The sequence below is a fragment of the Brassica napus genome, chromosome C3, assembly GCF_020379485.1.
Source record: "Brassica napus cultivar Da-Ae chromosome C3, Da-Ae, whole genome shotgun sequence".
Classification (NCBI taxonomy): Eukaryota; Viridiplantae; Streptophyta; class Magnoliopsida; order Brassicales; family Brassicaceae; genus Brassica; species Brassica napus.
The window spans coordinates 47,102,317-47,117,944 of record NC_063446.1 but is presented as its reverse complement, the minus strand read 5'-3'; the positions used below and the strand labels follow the sequence as shown (position 1 = coordinate 47,117,944).

Sequence of the window (15,628 nt, the reverse complement as noted above, 5' to 3'; positions counted from 1 at the left end):
ATATCTACTTTATCAGACAACCAAGCAGGCTTCCTAACCACGACGAACATCTTTATTATAGGATCCAGAGCACGTTCTAAACGTATGACCCCACGAGCTCGTAAACAGACATCTAATGGGATCGTTGAATGCCCATTCTGTCATGCTCTGGTTTGGGAAAAAGAAAGAAAAGGGTTCAGAGGAAAAGAGAAGATACCACTATTTAGTATATGCTGTCAGCAGGGTCGAGTGAAACTCCCCCAGAACCAGAAGCTCCTCCTGCTTTGAAAAAGCTCTTCAGCTCCACTCATTTTCAGCATGATATCCGAACATATAACTCCATCCTTGCATTTACGTCTATGGGAGCTCAGATTGATCATTCAGTCATGCACAAAACGGGTCCTTTTACTTACCGCATCCATGGTCAAAATGCACACCGGATCGGTTCTTTAGTACCTGAACCAGGGCGACCTCCAAAGTTCAGTCAGCTATACATTTTCGACACGGCAAATGAGATTCAGAATAGGATTACAACGGTTAAGAGAACAGCAAAAGTTGGTGAGCTGGATCCTAAAATAGTTAAAGAGCTGATAGAAACAATGGACACATACAACTGTCTAACTAAGATTTTCAGAAAAGCAAGAGACATTCATGAAACGGATAGCTGCCAAGATTTCAGTATTAGACTCGTCGGCCAATCTAAATGTAATCGTCAATATGATATGCCTCAAACAGACGAAATAGCAGGCTTAATTGTTGGTGACTTTACCGAGGATATGGGTGAGAGAGATGTAGTGGTGCAGCACAGATCATCAGGCCTGCAGCATATAAGTGATATGCACCCACTCTTTATGACTTTGCAGTATCCAATCCTCTTCCCATACGGTCAGAGCGGCTTCAACGAAAACATACCTATTACCAATACTGATGGAAACCAACGAAAGAGGGAATACATCACAAAAAGAGAATTCTTTTCTTACCAGTTACAAACTCGCCTGGATGAAGGCATGGTTATTGTGAGCTCCAAAATACTACTGCACCAGTATATAGTTGACGCTTATACATGCATAGAGATGGAGAGGTTGCGTTGGTTTCGATTGAACCAGAAAAAAATCAGAGCGGACCTGTACAACAACGTACAAGATGCAGTCATGAATGGTGACACTGATGCAAGATCTTTAGGGAAAAGAGTCATATTACCCTCGAGTTTTACAGGAAGCCCCCGTTATATGGCTGAAAAGTATCATGATGCGATGGTAATATGTCGATGGCATGGGAATCCAAACTTATTTATCACGATCACAACGAATCCTAAATGGGATGAGATAACTGACCACCTAAAGATGTACGTCTCTGATGATCCCAACGACCGCCCTGACCTAGAGGCTAGAGTGTTCAAGATGAAACTGGATGAGCTAATTTCAGATTTCAACAAAGGCACCTTCTTCCCCCGTCCTAAAGCAGGTTTCATTCCTGCAAATACATTTTTTTTTTAAATAATATAAGCTTCCGCAATAAAAACTAACAAATTCTAACCTTTTCTTTTTTGCAACCAGCTGTTTACACCATTGAGTTTCAGAAGCGAGAGCTGCCCCATGCCCACATTATTCTATGGCTTGAAGGTGACTTCAGGACCCCAACAGCATCAGACATTGACAGAATCATCTCCGCAGAACTACCAGACAAAGAAAAAGATCCAGAAGCCTATGCTCTGGTGGAACAACACATGATGCACGACCCCTGTGGGAAAGACAGAAAAACATCTCCGTGCATGGAGGAAGGTGTTTGCAGTAAGAAGTTTCCACATAGCTACGTTACACACACCCAGATTAACGACTCCGGTTACGTCTTGTATAGACGACGGCATACAGAGCACTTTGTCTACAAGGGAGACATAAAGCTTGATAGCCAATTCGTTGTTCCCCACAATACCCAAATCCTGAAAAAATACAAGGCACATGTCAATGTCGAGTGGTGCAACAAATCAAGCGCGATCAAATACCTCTTCAAGTAGATTACAAAGGGTGTTGATAGAGCGACATTTAAGTTGCAACCAAATGCAGAGCGGTCTACTCTATTAGAGAGAGAAAAAGAAAAGCCAAGGAATGAGATAAATGAATTTGTGGAAGGGAGGTACCTTTCAGCGTGCGAATCAACATGGAGAATATTTAAGTTTGATATTCACCACAACACCCCAGCTGTCCAAAAATTACCAGTTCACCTTCCTGGAGAGCATACAGCAATTTTTGACGAGGATGAGGACCTTGAAGACGTCGAGACCCGATACCTGCATGGCAGGACGATGTTAACTGAGTGGTTTGAAATGAACCGACTCTACGAAGAAGTGAGGAAATTAAAATACATTGAGATGCTGACTATGTTTGTGTGGGACAATTCACAAAAGATATACACTAAACGAAAGCACAAAGGAACACTATACGAAAGCAGAAAGGAAGAATTGTCAATATATGCCCTACAGCTGGTGATAAATATTACCTTGGCATTTTGGTAAGCTTACTTCGAGGCCCTACAAGCTATGATGATTTGTACACAGTTGGTGACATCAGATATGAAACCTTTCAAGAGGCCTTCTATGCAAGAGGCTTGCTCGGGTCAGACAAGGACTGGCATGACTCAATGTCTGAAGCATCACAATTCTCATCACCAAGATCTCTTCGCTGCCTTTTCGTCCTGATCCTCGTCTTCTGTCAAGTTTCAGAACCAAAAAAACTTTGGGATCATTCTTGGCAGGATATGGCAGAAGATGTTCTGATGCACCAGAGACGTCTACTTCGATTCCAAGCCCTCCAGCTAACACCAAGCGAACTACAGCATTACACCCTTATCGAAATAGAGAGCCTGCTACAAAAATTCGAGAAATCATTGAATGAGTTTACGGGGATGCCACTTCCAAACAAGGCTATCATGGACGAAATGAAAAAGAAAGCAATGGCAAGGCACAACCAGTTTGACATAGCAGAGGAAACAATGATCCGCCAGAGCCTATTTGACAAACTCAACCACCACTAACGGGCAGTATATGATGCAGTGACAACGTCCGTGAATGAGAACCAAGGCAAGCTATTCTTTCTTTATGGAGCAGGAGGTACAGGGAAAACATTTCTCTACAGAACAATCATCGCAGCTTTACGATCAAGAGGCAAGAAGGTGATCCCCGTTGCATCATCCTCCATTGCTGCGCTTCTTTTACCTGGGGGACGAACAGCCCATTCGAGGTTCAGTATTCCACTCAAACTTTATGAAGACACCTACTGCGAGGTGAAAACTGGGACAGTCCAAGCCAACTTCCTAAGTGAAACAGACCTCATCATCTGGGACGAAGCTCCTATGGCCCATCGTCATGTTTTTGAGGCTGTTGATCGTACTCTGAAGGATATTTTAGCGGTTTCAGATGCAAAAGCTCTAACAAAACCTTTCGGTGGAAAGACAGTACTTCTAGGAGGTGATTTCCGCCAAATTTTGCCAGTTATTCCACAAGGAACAAGACAAGAAACAGTCAGTGCCGCTCTTAATCGATCGCCCCTGTGGAAATACTGCGACATCTTTCACCTCACACAAAACATGCGGGTAGAACCAGAGGAGAAAGCGTTTGAGGACTGGATTCTTAAGGTTGGCGATGGCAGAGCAGCAGGCGAACCTCAGCGTTTGGCCAACTGTGAAACACCAGAAGATCAGATCTTCATAGACAATAATGTCCTTCTCCCCATAACCTCAAACCCTTTGGAGACTCTATCCTCTTCTGCGTTTCCAGATTTTGAATATGAGTACAAGGATCTCAACAAACTTCGAGAAACAGCCATCTTAACACCAAGGAACGTAACAGTTGATGAAATCAACAGTTATTTGGTCTCCCAAGTACCTGGAGAAGAGAAAGAATATTTAAGTGCAGACAGCATTGCGGAAAGTGAGCAAGATTCAGAAGAATTATGTATGACTTACCCATTGGAATATCTAAATTCTTTGGAATTTCCAGGCCTACCAGCTCACAAGCTACGTTTGAAAGTCGGTGTTCCAGTTATGCTCCTGCGTAACATGAACCAAAAAGAAGGCTTATGTAACGGCACAAGACTAATTGTCACACACATGGGTGAAAAGGTTATCCAGAGATGCTTACATCGAAAGCCAAGAGAGATCCTATTCTTCTACCATGGATTATACTGTCACCACCAGAATCCAACCATCCATTCACCTTGAAGAGACGCCAGTTTCCAATCCGTGTTTGTTATGCGATGACAATCAATAAAAGCCAAGGATAAACTTTGTCGAACGTGTCCCTCTACTTACCAAAGCCTGTCTTCAGCCATGGTCAGCTCTACGTGGCACTGTCACGAGTTACAACACCGAAAGGTCTCAAGATTTTAGACATGAGCAGGAGCGGGGAGGGGAGTAGAACGATAGCCAACATCGTCTACAGAGAGGCTTTCAATGGGCTGCCACAACCAATCGATACGTTTTCTTCTAGATCCAACTACGGTTTGGTCTAAGCTTGGGTTGTCGAACCTAAGAGAAAATCTTCAAACCACAAGATGACCGCTTGAAACACCTACATTAGAAAAAGGATACGAAGCAAGTAAACAAACAAAACCACAAATAATAAAACAGGGACCTGAATCAATTTCACCTTTAATAAGCGCCTCCTAAAAAAGATAGAACACAACACAGTTAACAAATTCATACCTTCTCGTTGCAGGTTTTGACGACGACCAATCTTCGGAGGATCCACGAATCATCGGAGAATGGACACCTACGGGATGAAGCTTTAGATTCATGACGCAGCTTAAATTAAATTGATGTAAGTAATATCATCCTCATGTCTCTTTTGAACTTTCGGAGGATCCACGAATCATCGGAGAATGGACACCTACGGGATGAAGCTTTAGATTCATGACGCAGCTTAAATTAAATTGATGTAAGTAATATCATCCTCATGTCTCTTTTGAACTCTTATCGACTTCAAAACTCAAAAACTTAACCGGTGATCATACCAGGAAACGCCGATCTGAAGCTTCCCCGACAACAGAGAAAATAATGGCGACCTAACGGTTTTTCCCATTATCAAAACAAATCTCAGCCTAAGGCCCACTACTATTTCAGCCCAAACATTTTAAAACTCTATTTCTTATCCATTACGTTCAAACATCACACAAAAAACCGTTTAAATTTAATGATTTTTTTGGTTACTTAATATTAAACTTTTTAAAAAAAAAGATATAATTCACTTTTTAAGAAAGTGCCAAACCTACAACAAAAAACATACCAACCAACCTAATCTCATAAGATAATCATTTATATAACCATATAGAATTTTTTTAAAGAAATATTTCATTATCATTGTTAACCTATTCAATCTTTATTTCCCTTCACTACTTATTTTTTTCACATTTATAGGTTTAAAAAAATACATAATTCTATTTTAAACAACAACCTTTAAGCTCATATGGATGTTAAAATAAATATATTTAATTTCAAATGATCACCTCAAACGTTACAATCTAAACAAATTTACAACAAAAAAAAATACATACAAAGGAAACAATGATGATAAAGAAATCATTAAACGTACTATAAAAAATTAAACTACAACACGAAACAGCTACTAAAAAACCCATATAAGATAAAACATAAACTACACCACGAAACATAATTAATATCAACTTATTATACATTGAAAAACACAAACCATATATAATGAACTCATTACACGTCCTTAATAATGATCACCTCTATTTTCTAACAATCGTATTCATGAATAGTACCATTTAAAAAAAAAAACAAACACAGTAAATTAATTAAATACCATTAATACCAAATCTTACGCTTTTAAAAAAGTACACCATATAAACAAACGTAAAGAACCCAAGAAAAATAAACGCATATACCAAACATCTATAAAACATATCAATAGCGCCAACAGTTTCCACACCAAAACAAAACAATGAATAGTGACCCAATTCTTTCGTATAGACTCTCACACCAAACAAGACCTACAAGAGCACATCCACATCAAGCACTCCAAGTCTATATACACAGGCCAAACACACAACAATCAACAATCGACTTCTAAATACAATCTATCGTTGACCATCGAGGTAATTTAGATGAAACAGCCACTGAGAACTTGAATCTCATGTTAACGTACCATGACATTGATCACCCCAACTCAACATTCCTTATTCAAAAGACTAACACATATATAGTGAATTTACTAAGGGACAACAATAATATTTTTACCAATGATCTTCAAGTTTCTCTAACCATCAGAGACTCCAATCACAACGCAACTGCAAGGCTTGACGTTGATCTAATCATAACGGACCTAGCAGACACTAATAGAACTCCAACTACAGATGAGGAGAATGATATATGCATTATTTGCTTTAAAAACTACAACAATGTCACCAATATTTCCACTCTTACATGTACCCACAAGTTTCATTTTCATTGTATTGATCAGTGGCTTCGTATAAATATAGTTGCCCAGTTTGTCGGGAAAGTAATTTATGATTGAAATTGAGATATTAATAAAAAGAAACGCTACCATTATTTTAACTTCTGAAAGAATACATCTTATTTACATTTACAGTTCAAATAATTTAAACATGTCATTCTAACATCCACATATTCAATATTTCTTACGTTTAATTTGACGATCATTACATTTGAAGTTAAGTCCAAAACAAGTCCACAATACCAAGAAATGACAACATCTGAAGTACCAAGTACACAACACATTACAACAAACTCAGCAGCCAACATCCCTTGAACCAAACTACATAAACCATACCGCAAGTAACCGGCCCCGCGCTTGCACGGGGTATATAACCCTAGTTGTTTACTAGTTTTTTAGTTGGAAGAATTGTTAAAACCAACTCAAATATTCAAGTCAAACCTAAAAAATGTACTTCACTTTCAATCAAATACAAAACCAACTTAATTGAATGGTAAAATTATTATTTAATCCTTATAACCAAACAAAAAAATAGAAATGTATTTTACGTTTCTATAATTCGTAAGTCTACACATAATAAAAGAAGTCTACACATATGCAGACCTCATACAAATCTACCTTGTAGACTTATTATGTGGTATACACCCTAATTTGATCTAATAATTTAGTTTTGAAAATGTATAAAAATAATTATTGTGATATTTTTAACTAATCATCAATATAATGGATAATATGAAGTAAATAAATTAAAATTTATTTAATTGAACAATTTTAAAGAATATATACTAATTTGGTAACCATGTGTTATACAATGTTCATGGTTTAGAAACAAAAGTTTCTAACATGTTATTTTTTTAGTTGTAGATTTCATAGGGCTATATTTTAGATTTTTTTTTTGTTTTATTGACTTAAATATGCATATTAATGTTTAGTAGTTTATATATGTATAATTTTGATATTTGATACAATAATTAAGACTTTTTGATTATCAAGCAAAACATTTAGGGTTTGAGATTTGTGGCTTAGGGTTTCGTAGACCTACGATAAAGTCTATTTAGCTGGAGACATCTTTTTCAGTCTATTTTTATTGATGGTTTACAAAAAAATTTAATTTTAAATTAAATTTACATATTTATGAATAAGAATGTTAAATTTTGATAAATATGTAATTGTGCTTTAATTTTTATTGGCTTCCTGTCAGTCTCACGGCTTCTACTCTAGCCGGCGAACGAACGGTGCTTCATCTTTCCGGCGAAGGAACGGTACTTCATCTCTCTATGTCTTCTCTCGTTTAACTAATAACCTAACTAGTTGACTTATCTCAATATGCATGTAACATCTCTCATAGTTTGTTATCTAACCTATTAGTGTCTTCTCTAATCCATTCTATGCTTCCGGTCAGTCTACTTTAAGGTATACATCATTGTTGATATGTAGACCATCTTTTATTGTTGTAGACTTCATTTGAATTGTTGTCTACTGTTGTTGTAGACTTCGCTTGTAGAATTTTGAATTGTAGACTTCTCGTGTAGACTTCATTTTGAATTGTAGACTTCTAGTGTAGAATTCTTTTATTCGTTTGCATACTTCTCTTGTATAATTCTTTGTTTGTGTTTTTTTTTTTTGCTGCAGGTTTCAAAATGGATAAGCTTGATTTCCCACAGAGGCTGTATACTCTAGGGCAGGAACCTTTTCTGACTAAAAGTATTGCCTACTACAGCGTGACAGCAAGCTCTTCCCTGCTCTTAAAAAAGCACTCGAGGCAGATGAATGGGAGGAGCTCAAGAACTAAAGATTAGGAGTGTTCTTAAAGTTCCACGAAATGAAGTTTGGATGGGTTTCAAGGTTGGTGCACCGTATATTGTGTTTTTAGCTTGAGTGCAAGAAGAATTATAAGTTGTGGAGTCTTGTAGGTGTTCAACCAATGAGGTTTTCTCTGCATGAGTTTGAAGAGATAACTGGCTTGAACTGCGAGTATTTGAAGAATCTCGAGAATTTGTTTGTTGAGGTAACAAATGACATGAAAGCATTTTGGGGGCAGATGGGAGTGAATTTCAACCGGGGGCCAAGTATTGATGAATTAACTGGAGCGTGTCAGATGTGCAGAACATTGTCTCGAGATGATCGGCTTCGTTTAGGGTATCCAGCCATCTACTTTGGCTTCATCGAAGCACCAAGAACCTCGTCACCCACACGGGCTAGCCTGGCTAGGTTAGTGATGGATCTAGATGCTTTTGAAGATTATTCGTGGGGAAGAGTAGCGTTTAAATTCTTGATGGAGTCCGTGAAGGGTTTAGACTTAACAAAGACGTATGCTATTGAAGGCTTTGTTCAGGTTCTTCAAGTCTGGGTCTACAATTGTCTCCCTGAATTCGCAGCTGGGTTTGGTCAGCCTATATAAGGTTTCCCGACCCCACCTCTACTTGCATTCTTAAGTGCCAAAGGCAAGAGAAATATCCAGGAGAATATTCTGAAACAGATATGCTTCGTATGTTTATATATGTATTAATTTGATTTAAAGTGGTTTTATACTAACTTAATAATTTTATCTTCTACAGACTAGGGCTAAAAACTTTACTGTGAAGGAGTACTCTGAAATATTCCCTCGCTGTGATGGTGATCTGGAAAATGAGAGAGTTGATAACATAGTGAAGGCAATGTTTTCTCCAGGCTGGGTGTGGGAACAAAGTCATTGGCCTCTTGTTGGAACAAAACCGTGGACAAATGTGAACGTGGAGATCCATACGATGAAGATAGAGGCTGGTGAGATGGTGCGAAGCAAGAAGGCAGTGTCCCCTTCTCGCACAGAGTCCGAGGCAGAATCACATAAGAAGGCTCGTGAGTCCCATAGCCTGGATAGGGAGACCATGAAAGCATATATAGTTGTTTGGCCAGCTGGCATGTAATATGGTTGAGGGGCTGAGCAGATGCGAGAACACTCTGAAGACACAATCCCGCATGATTGAGGGCCTTACTACGAAGATGGGAGCTGTTGAGAAGATTGTGTGTGAAGGTTGGAAGGAAGACCACATCAAAGCTGGTTCATCTACTGATGTACCTGAGGCAAACAAATCTGATGGAGACAAAGCTAAAGAGGACAAAGCTGAAGAAAGCAAAGCTGCGGAAACATCTCCCAAACCCATCAGAATGACAACATGAGCCAAAGCTAAATACGCCCAAGCCACTGTGGTTAGTACCAAAACATCTCCCAAACCACTCAATCCGAAAGAGGCAAAAAATCAGTGAAAAAGAAATAACTTGTTTGCATTTGCATTTGGAATGGTGGAATTTTTTTCATGTTGTTTTCTGGAACCGTGGAATATTAGCTTGTTTGGTTTGAAAAACGTGTGCATTTGACTGTTCTCTTTTTGTTTGTACAAGATTGTAAAAGGATGCATTTTGTTATTAATGGCTGTTATTAATGTGTTCTTTCTACATCAACAAATGCAGAGTGAGAGTGAAAATGGGAATGTAAGCATAAGTGTTGTTGTAGGAGATAAAGAACAATCACGCATTGATTATGGTTCTGTGAAAAAACTGAAACAAGTTGATAAACTGAGAGCTGCTCGCATTGTGGCACGTGCTAAGAGTGAGGCTTGCTGTACTTAGCAATCTCCTTTTGATGGAAACAGCACAACAAAGGTTATCATACCTAACCAGCCGAAGCGAGGCCAAGGATATAACCCATTTGCTGGTGTTGATCGCCAAAAGCTCTCTGTTCTTCGTGATTGGGTGAAACTTGACGTGTAAGTCATCTAACGTCATATAACTGCTCTTTATATGGCTGGACTTGGTAGTGTTTTATTTATTTAATTTGATTATTGACAGCAAATGGCGACAGAAGGTGGCTGGTTCTTCAAGTTTTTGGTTCTACACACTACTAACTCCTAAAGAATGGTTGAATGACACAGTATGTAGACTTCTCTCTCATGTAGACTTCCATTGCATGTAGATTTCTCGCTGATGTAGAAGTCTCTAATTTTGTAAATGCAGCACATGGATGCTGGAATTAATCTCTTAATACTCCGATATACAAAGCACCTGGAATGGTTTAGATCGGACATAATTTGCATGATGGATGATGTGTTTACTCAAATGTGGACAGCAAAGTACTCAGAGTTTCTGGACTCTCCTGCCAATCCTGACGGCTCAGGTAAACTACTCCCTCTTGGGGCCTTAGACTACTACACATACGAGGAACCAGCGTATTGCAGATCAGATAAAACATGGGCGCTGGAGATTGATGATATATATGCGCCATTATTTGTCAAGAATGATCATTGGGTAGCTTGCTGGATATCAATTCCGAGGAGACACATAGTGATTTGGGATACTGATGTTGTTTACACGAAGGATGAAGAAATAGCTAAGACCGTGAAGCCTATTGCACACATGTTGCCGTACATGCTACATATGTTATGTCCCGGTGAGGACAGGGAGTTGTACACAGTTGATTTTACACATGAGCGGGTCTCACAATCTAGGGTGCCACAAAACAAACAAAGTGGTGACTGTCGAGTTTATTTCGTGAAGTATATAGAATGTCATGCACTTGGCATGCCATTCCCATCTCATGACATGTGTGATAAGAGCATCAAGACAATCAGGTCTCAGATGGCGACTGAGATATTTGATGAGACCAACATAAACGGCACAGATAAATGTCTTTATAAGCATCTCAGTGTCTATGACTAAGGTTAATCCACTTTTTTTTGGTAGAATTGGGGGAAAGTATGAAGTTTTTTTAGTGACTTTCTTCATCGGATATATGTAGGTTGATTTAGTAGGCTTTTGTACCAAACTATTGTATTGTGCTATGAGTAACAGACTGATGTAGCAGGCTTTTGTACCAGACTTTTGGTTGTAACAAACTTATGTAATTTGCTTGCAGCAGACTTAAGTATTAGTCTTCTTTTACATAAGACTTTTACAGAAGTATGCTACTCAACTATCTATCTAGACATCATCTTTTATTCAGTATATTAATCATCTTTTAGATATTTTAACTCATAGAAAATACAACTTCGAGACAACCCAAAGACTTACTAGTCTTATTTTACAGAAGACTACAGAAGAAGTCCGTGTTCTGTAAAAGAAGACTAACACGTTAGTCTGCACGACAAAAAGCAATATTATACTCAAAGTAGTAAAAAAGTAAGACCTACGAATTCAACAAAAGTTCATCACATAAGACAGTCTTATTTTACAGAAGACTACAAAAGAAGTCTATGTTCTGTAAAAGAAGACTAACACGTTAGTCTGCATGACAAAAAGCAATATTATACTCAAAGTAGTAGAAAAAGTAAGACCTACGAATTCAACAAAAGTTCATCACATAAGACAACATCCAAATAAACAATACAACTGATAAGTTCCACACATAAGACATAAAACATAACACTACAAGAAATGTGGGTATTAATAGCATCATAGGATAGCGTTTAAAACAGTTCTGCTATTATATACCAACGCTGGCTTTTCTAATAGCGTTTCTGTTTTTAAAACGCTATGTTTCGTATCGCGGGAAAAATTAAAATTTTAGCCGCGTTAATTTGCTAAGTATAGGTGTCTTACCATTGCAGATCCCAAATTAATAGCTATCGTAAATGTAAAAATATATTAATTTTTTGTCAAAAAAATACTTCAAGTTTAAAAATACTCCTTGATTCCTCTCTTTCTTCGCACTTAGTTCTTTTTACTCAACCGAGAATCTAGAGAGTTCCTTTACTCGAAACCTTCGTTCTTCATTGTTTCTCAGAAAATCGAGACTGTGCTCTTGAATCGAAGCTTCAGAAGGTATGATCTTATTCAACCGTAGCTTATTTTTTTAATCTCATCGATATCGATCGTTTCGTTGTTAATTATCAACAAAGTTTGTGAAAAACGATTCTGATTTTGGGTTTGTGTGAACATTCATGTGAAAGTTTGTGAATTCGGGTATCGATTTTGATTTTAGGTTTCGATTCTTTGTTTGTGTGAACATGCATGTCGAAGTTTGTGATTTTCGGATTCGATTTTTGATTTTGGTTTTCGATTTTGATTTAGGGTTTCAAATTTAGTTTGATTGAACATGTTCTTCGTTTGATTTTGGGTTTTGATTTTACCTTGATTGATTTCAGAAATGGCAAAGACAAGAGGAGGAGGACGAGTTGGTTCTCGTCGTTCTAGTAGACGTACTCAAGGGAGGTACAAGTTGCTTCTGCAACAACACTTAAGGTGAATAAAAGATCAACAAAGAAAGTGGCTTCCCCAAAAAAGAATTTAGCTATAACGCCAACGAGAAGAAGTAGTAGAATCAAGAATTTGGCTGTTCAAGATGATGAGGTAGAAGCTGTGACACCTGAAGATGATGTAACACCGGAAGATGTAACACCGGAAGATGATGATGTTATGGGGGAAGATAAGGAAGATGATAAAGAAGATTCTGAGAAAGACGGAGAAGCATGTTTGACTGTACATGAAGAGCAAGAGGAAGACATAGAGAATGAGAATGACGACAATGAGAAAGGAAACAAAGAAGAAGCTCTCAATATTGAAGAATATGAAGTTACCAATGCTCAAGATGATGAGATTCCTAGTACTGACGGAGTTCAGCTACCAGCGGATGAAGTGAAAGAAAAAAATAGAAGAGGACCAACAAAGATGTGTAGAGTGGCTGAAAATCCTAATGAAAAGGTTGCGGTCACATTCAATGACTTTGGTGATCATGTTGGACTTGGTTCAGTTACATTATCTTCTTTCTTGGTCCTCTTGTGAGGGAACATGTTCCGGTAACACTTTCTGATTGGAGAAAACTTGATGCAACGACTAAAGCAACAATGTGGGAAGAAATTCCAGGTTTGTATATATATGTTTTGTTGAGCCGCAAGATGAAATTATAAGCATGTTTGACCTTTGCTTATTTTGATGCAGGGTAGGTTTAACTTGCAAGAAGAGTGGCAGAAAGCTTGTATTTTCAAACAGTTGGGAAGCTTGTGGAGGGCTGGGAAGTCAAGGCTAGTGTCACAAGTACGTGCTGCGAAGACTGCTGCTGAGAGATTAGATTTAAAACCCAGCAACGTCCCATCCATTCAATTGTGGAACTCTTGGGTTAGGAGCAAGACGACCACAACTTTTACGGTAAATTATCCACAACTAAGTGATAACTTTCTTGTTTATATGTCATGTCTTATAGATTTAATCACACTCATATTTATATAGTAGGAAATAAGTAACAGGTACAAAGAGCTGAGAAAAAAATCAGATTCCTCATACCACCAGCCGCAAAGGAATGTTTCGTTTAGCTTATGATATGGTAAAATGAGTACCTCAAACTTCTATATATTGTACAGCTTGTTAGAATAAACTGGTATTGAGATATATATGTATTTTATATTGAAAAAAAGAGCCAAGACCCAATTAAGGTAAGTAGGAGTAAGGTATGGATTGCGGGACATACTCATGTTGATGGTAGACCCGTGAAGCCTCAATTTGCGGAGACTATTGTAAGAATTCTGGAACTTGTTATATTGTGTATGATCAATGGATTACGATCAATGTGTTATATTGTGTATAAAATGTTTGTATCATGAACAAATACAGTCACTTGATAGTCAAATGGACTCTACATCAGCTACTGATAACATAAGGGAGGATGCTGTGACCAAGATTTTGGGAAAAGACAAAAATGGACAAGTAAGGGGGTTTGGTAGAGGGGTTACCGCTACTAAGCTAGCATTCCTGCAATCTAGAGACGCAAAGATTGCTGATATGGCTAGTGAGATTGAAGAGTTTAAGGTCATGGTCCGAGACTTAGCTGGGAAGAAGGTAATTGTTTTAATTACATTTACTCAACTGGTCTTATGCCATTAATAATTCTTTTTCCTTCTCACAGAAAAGTAATGGTGAGACTGAAACATCCGAGACTAGTGTTGGATTCAAAGAAAGAGTGAGAGTACAAATACTGGATTGGTTTGAGGCAGAAGATGTAGTTGTTGGTGAAGGGGAATTTTGCTCTGATGAACCGATGTACAAAATTGGTCGTGTACCGATTGGTCCTAATGCAGTGGCTGTTATTGTGACATCTGCATTAAGTTCGGAAGCCTACAACAGATGTGTTATCTCTTGACGACGCTGTGGGGTGCAAAGTAGCTTGGCCAATAAATAAAGTGATTTTGCACAGGAATCCAATCGCTTCTCAAGATGTATCCATGGTAAAGTTTGCCAATCTTGTTGTTTCTGCATAAGTATATATATGTCTCTAATCATTAGCTTCTTACATTTTAGCAACTCAAGGAAGGTGAAATTCGAAGATGCAAAATCTATGATTGGACTACTGAAGAGGAGGAGGTTGTTGCTGAAGGTCTCGTTTGCTCATCTAATTCCAGAGATATGGTTAACAATATACCACTGGGTCCAAATGCTGTTAGCATTGAAGTTGTGAAGGTGTTTAAAGATCATGCTCATTTGTGGAGGCCAACTTCGGAGATGTTTTTGATTGGTGATGCAGTTAACGAGAAAATCACATGGCCAATCCTCAAGTTCGAAGTCATGGCTTCAACCACAACAGATGCAACACCTACAAAAACTGCAGCCAAGAAAACAACATCACCTACGAAACCAGCCAAGAAAAAAGCAGTGGTATGTTATTGACATGAAGTTATTTTATTTGTTTGTCTGTTGATTGACGTTGGAACTTGTTGAATTGTAGAGTCCAGGCAGCACTAGTTCCACCAGAAGTGCAAAGCAGAAGTGTATTCTCTTAGATTGCAGCAACTCTGGACGTAAGGTAGCTGAAGGAAGAGTAGCTTCGACGGATCCGAAAGAGCTGTGCCACTTTTTACCCCTAGGTCCAAATGCAAGCAAGGTTTGGGTTGGAGTGGTTAAGATTGGTAATGCAAAGGTCTGGAGGCCAAACTCAAAGATTGAATGCATATCTGATGCAATAGGTTCAGTTGTGGCATGGCCAAATGATAAACTCAAGTTCGTGTGAAACAATGTCAAGTTGGTGTTATAACTAATATATGCTCTGGAACAATGTATTATATTGTCCGTTATGTATTTCTAGTTCGAACTTATGTTATGTGTAATATTATGTGTAAGTTCACAGACAAAAAAACAAATATTATGTGTAATATTATGAAGGTTTATGTGTAGTAAAATATTGTGTAATAAATCCCAAAAGTTTAAACTTTAAAACAA

The 15,628-nt window shown here is 38.1% G+C and overlaps 2 protein-coding genes and 1 pseudogene across 2 annotated transcripts; all 3 read left to right on the top strand.

Annotated features, from left to right (window-relative positions):
• The first annotated feature begins 209 nt into the window (after window positions 1-209).
• LOC125583121 lies at window positions 210-1,993 on the top strand. The gene is made up of 2 exons (XM_048749693.1): window positions 210-1,443; window positions 1,536-1,993. Exons 1-2 carry the CDS (start codon window positions 210-212, stop codon window positions 1,991-1,993), a joined length of 1,692 nt encoding a protein of 563 aa, XP_048605650.1.
• Window positions 1,994-3,327: 1,334 nt separating this feature from the next.
• LOC125584003 lies at window positions 3,328-6,541 on the top strand (annotated as a pseudogene).
• A 1,831-nt stretch (window positions 6,542-8,372) lies between these two features.
• Window positions 8,373-9,354, top strand: LOC106362754. The gene is made up of 2 exons (XM_013802602.2): window positions 8,373-8,783; window positions 9,007-9,354. Exons 1-2 carry the CDS (start codon window positions 8,373-8,375, stop codon window positions 9,352-9,354), a joined length of 759 nt encoding a protein of 252 aa, XP_013658056.2.
• The last annotated feature ends 6,274 nt before the right edge of the window (window positions 9,355-15,628 follow it).

Excerpts from the sequence above, each read along its gene's own strand:
- LOC106362754 (XM_013802602.2), top strand. The coding sequence starts at position 8,373 with ATGAGGTTTTCTCTGCATGAGTTTGAAGAGATAACTGGCTTGAACTGC. Across the intron at positions 8,784-9,006 it reads CTATTGAAGGCTTTGTTCAG|ACTAGGGCTAAAAACTTTAC; the intron begins GTTCTTCAAGTC and ends TATCTTCTACAG.
- LOC125583121 (XM_048749693.1), top strand. The coding sequence starts at position 210 with ATGCTGTCAGCAGGGTCGAGTGAAACTCCCCCAGAACCAGAAGCTCCT. Across the intron at positions 1,444-1,535 it reads CTTCCCCCGTCCTAAAGCAG|CTGTTTACACCATTGAGTTT; the intron begins GTTTCATTCCTG and ends TTTTGCAACCAG.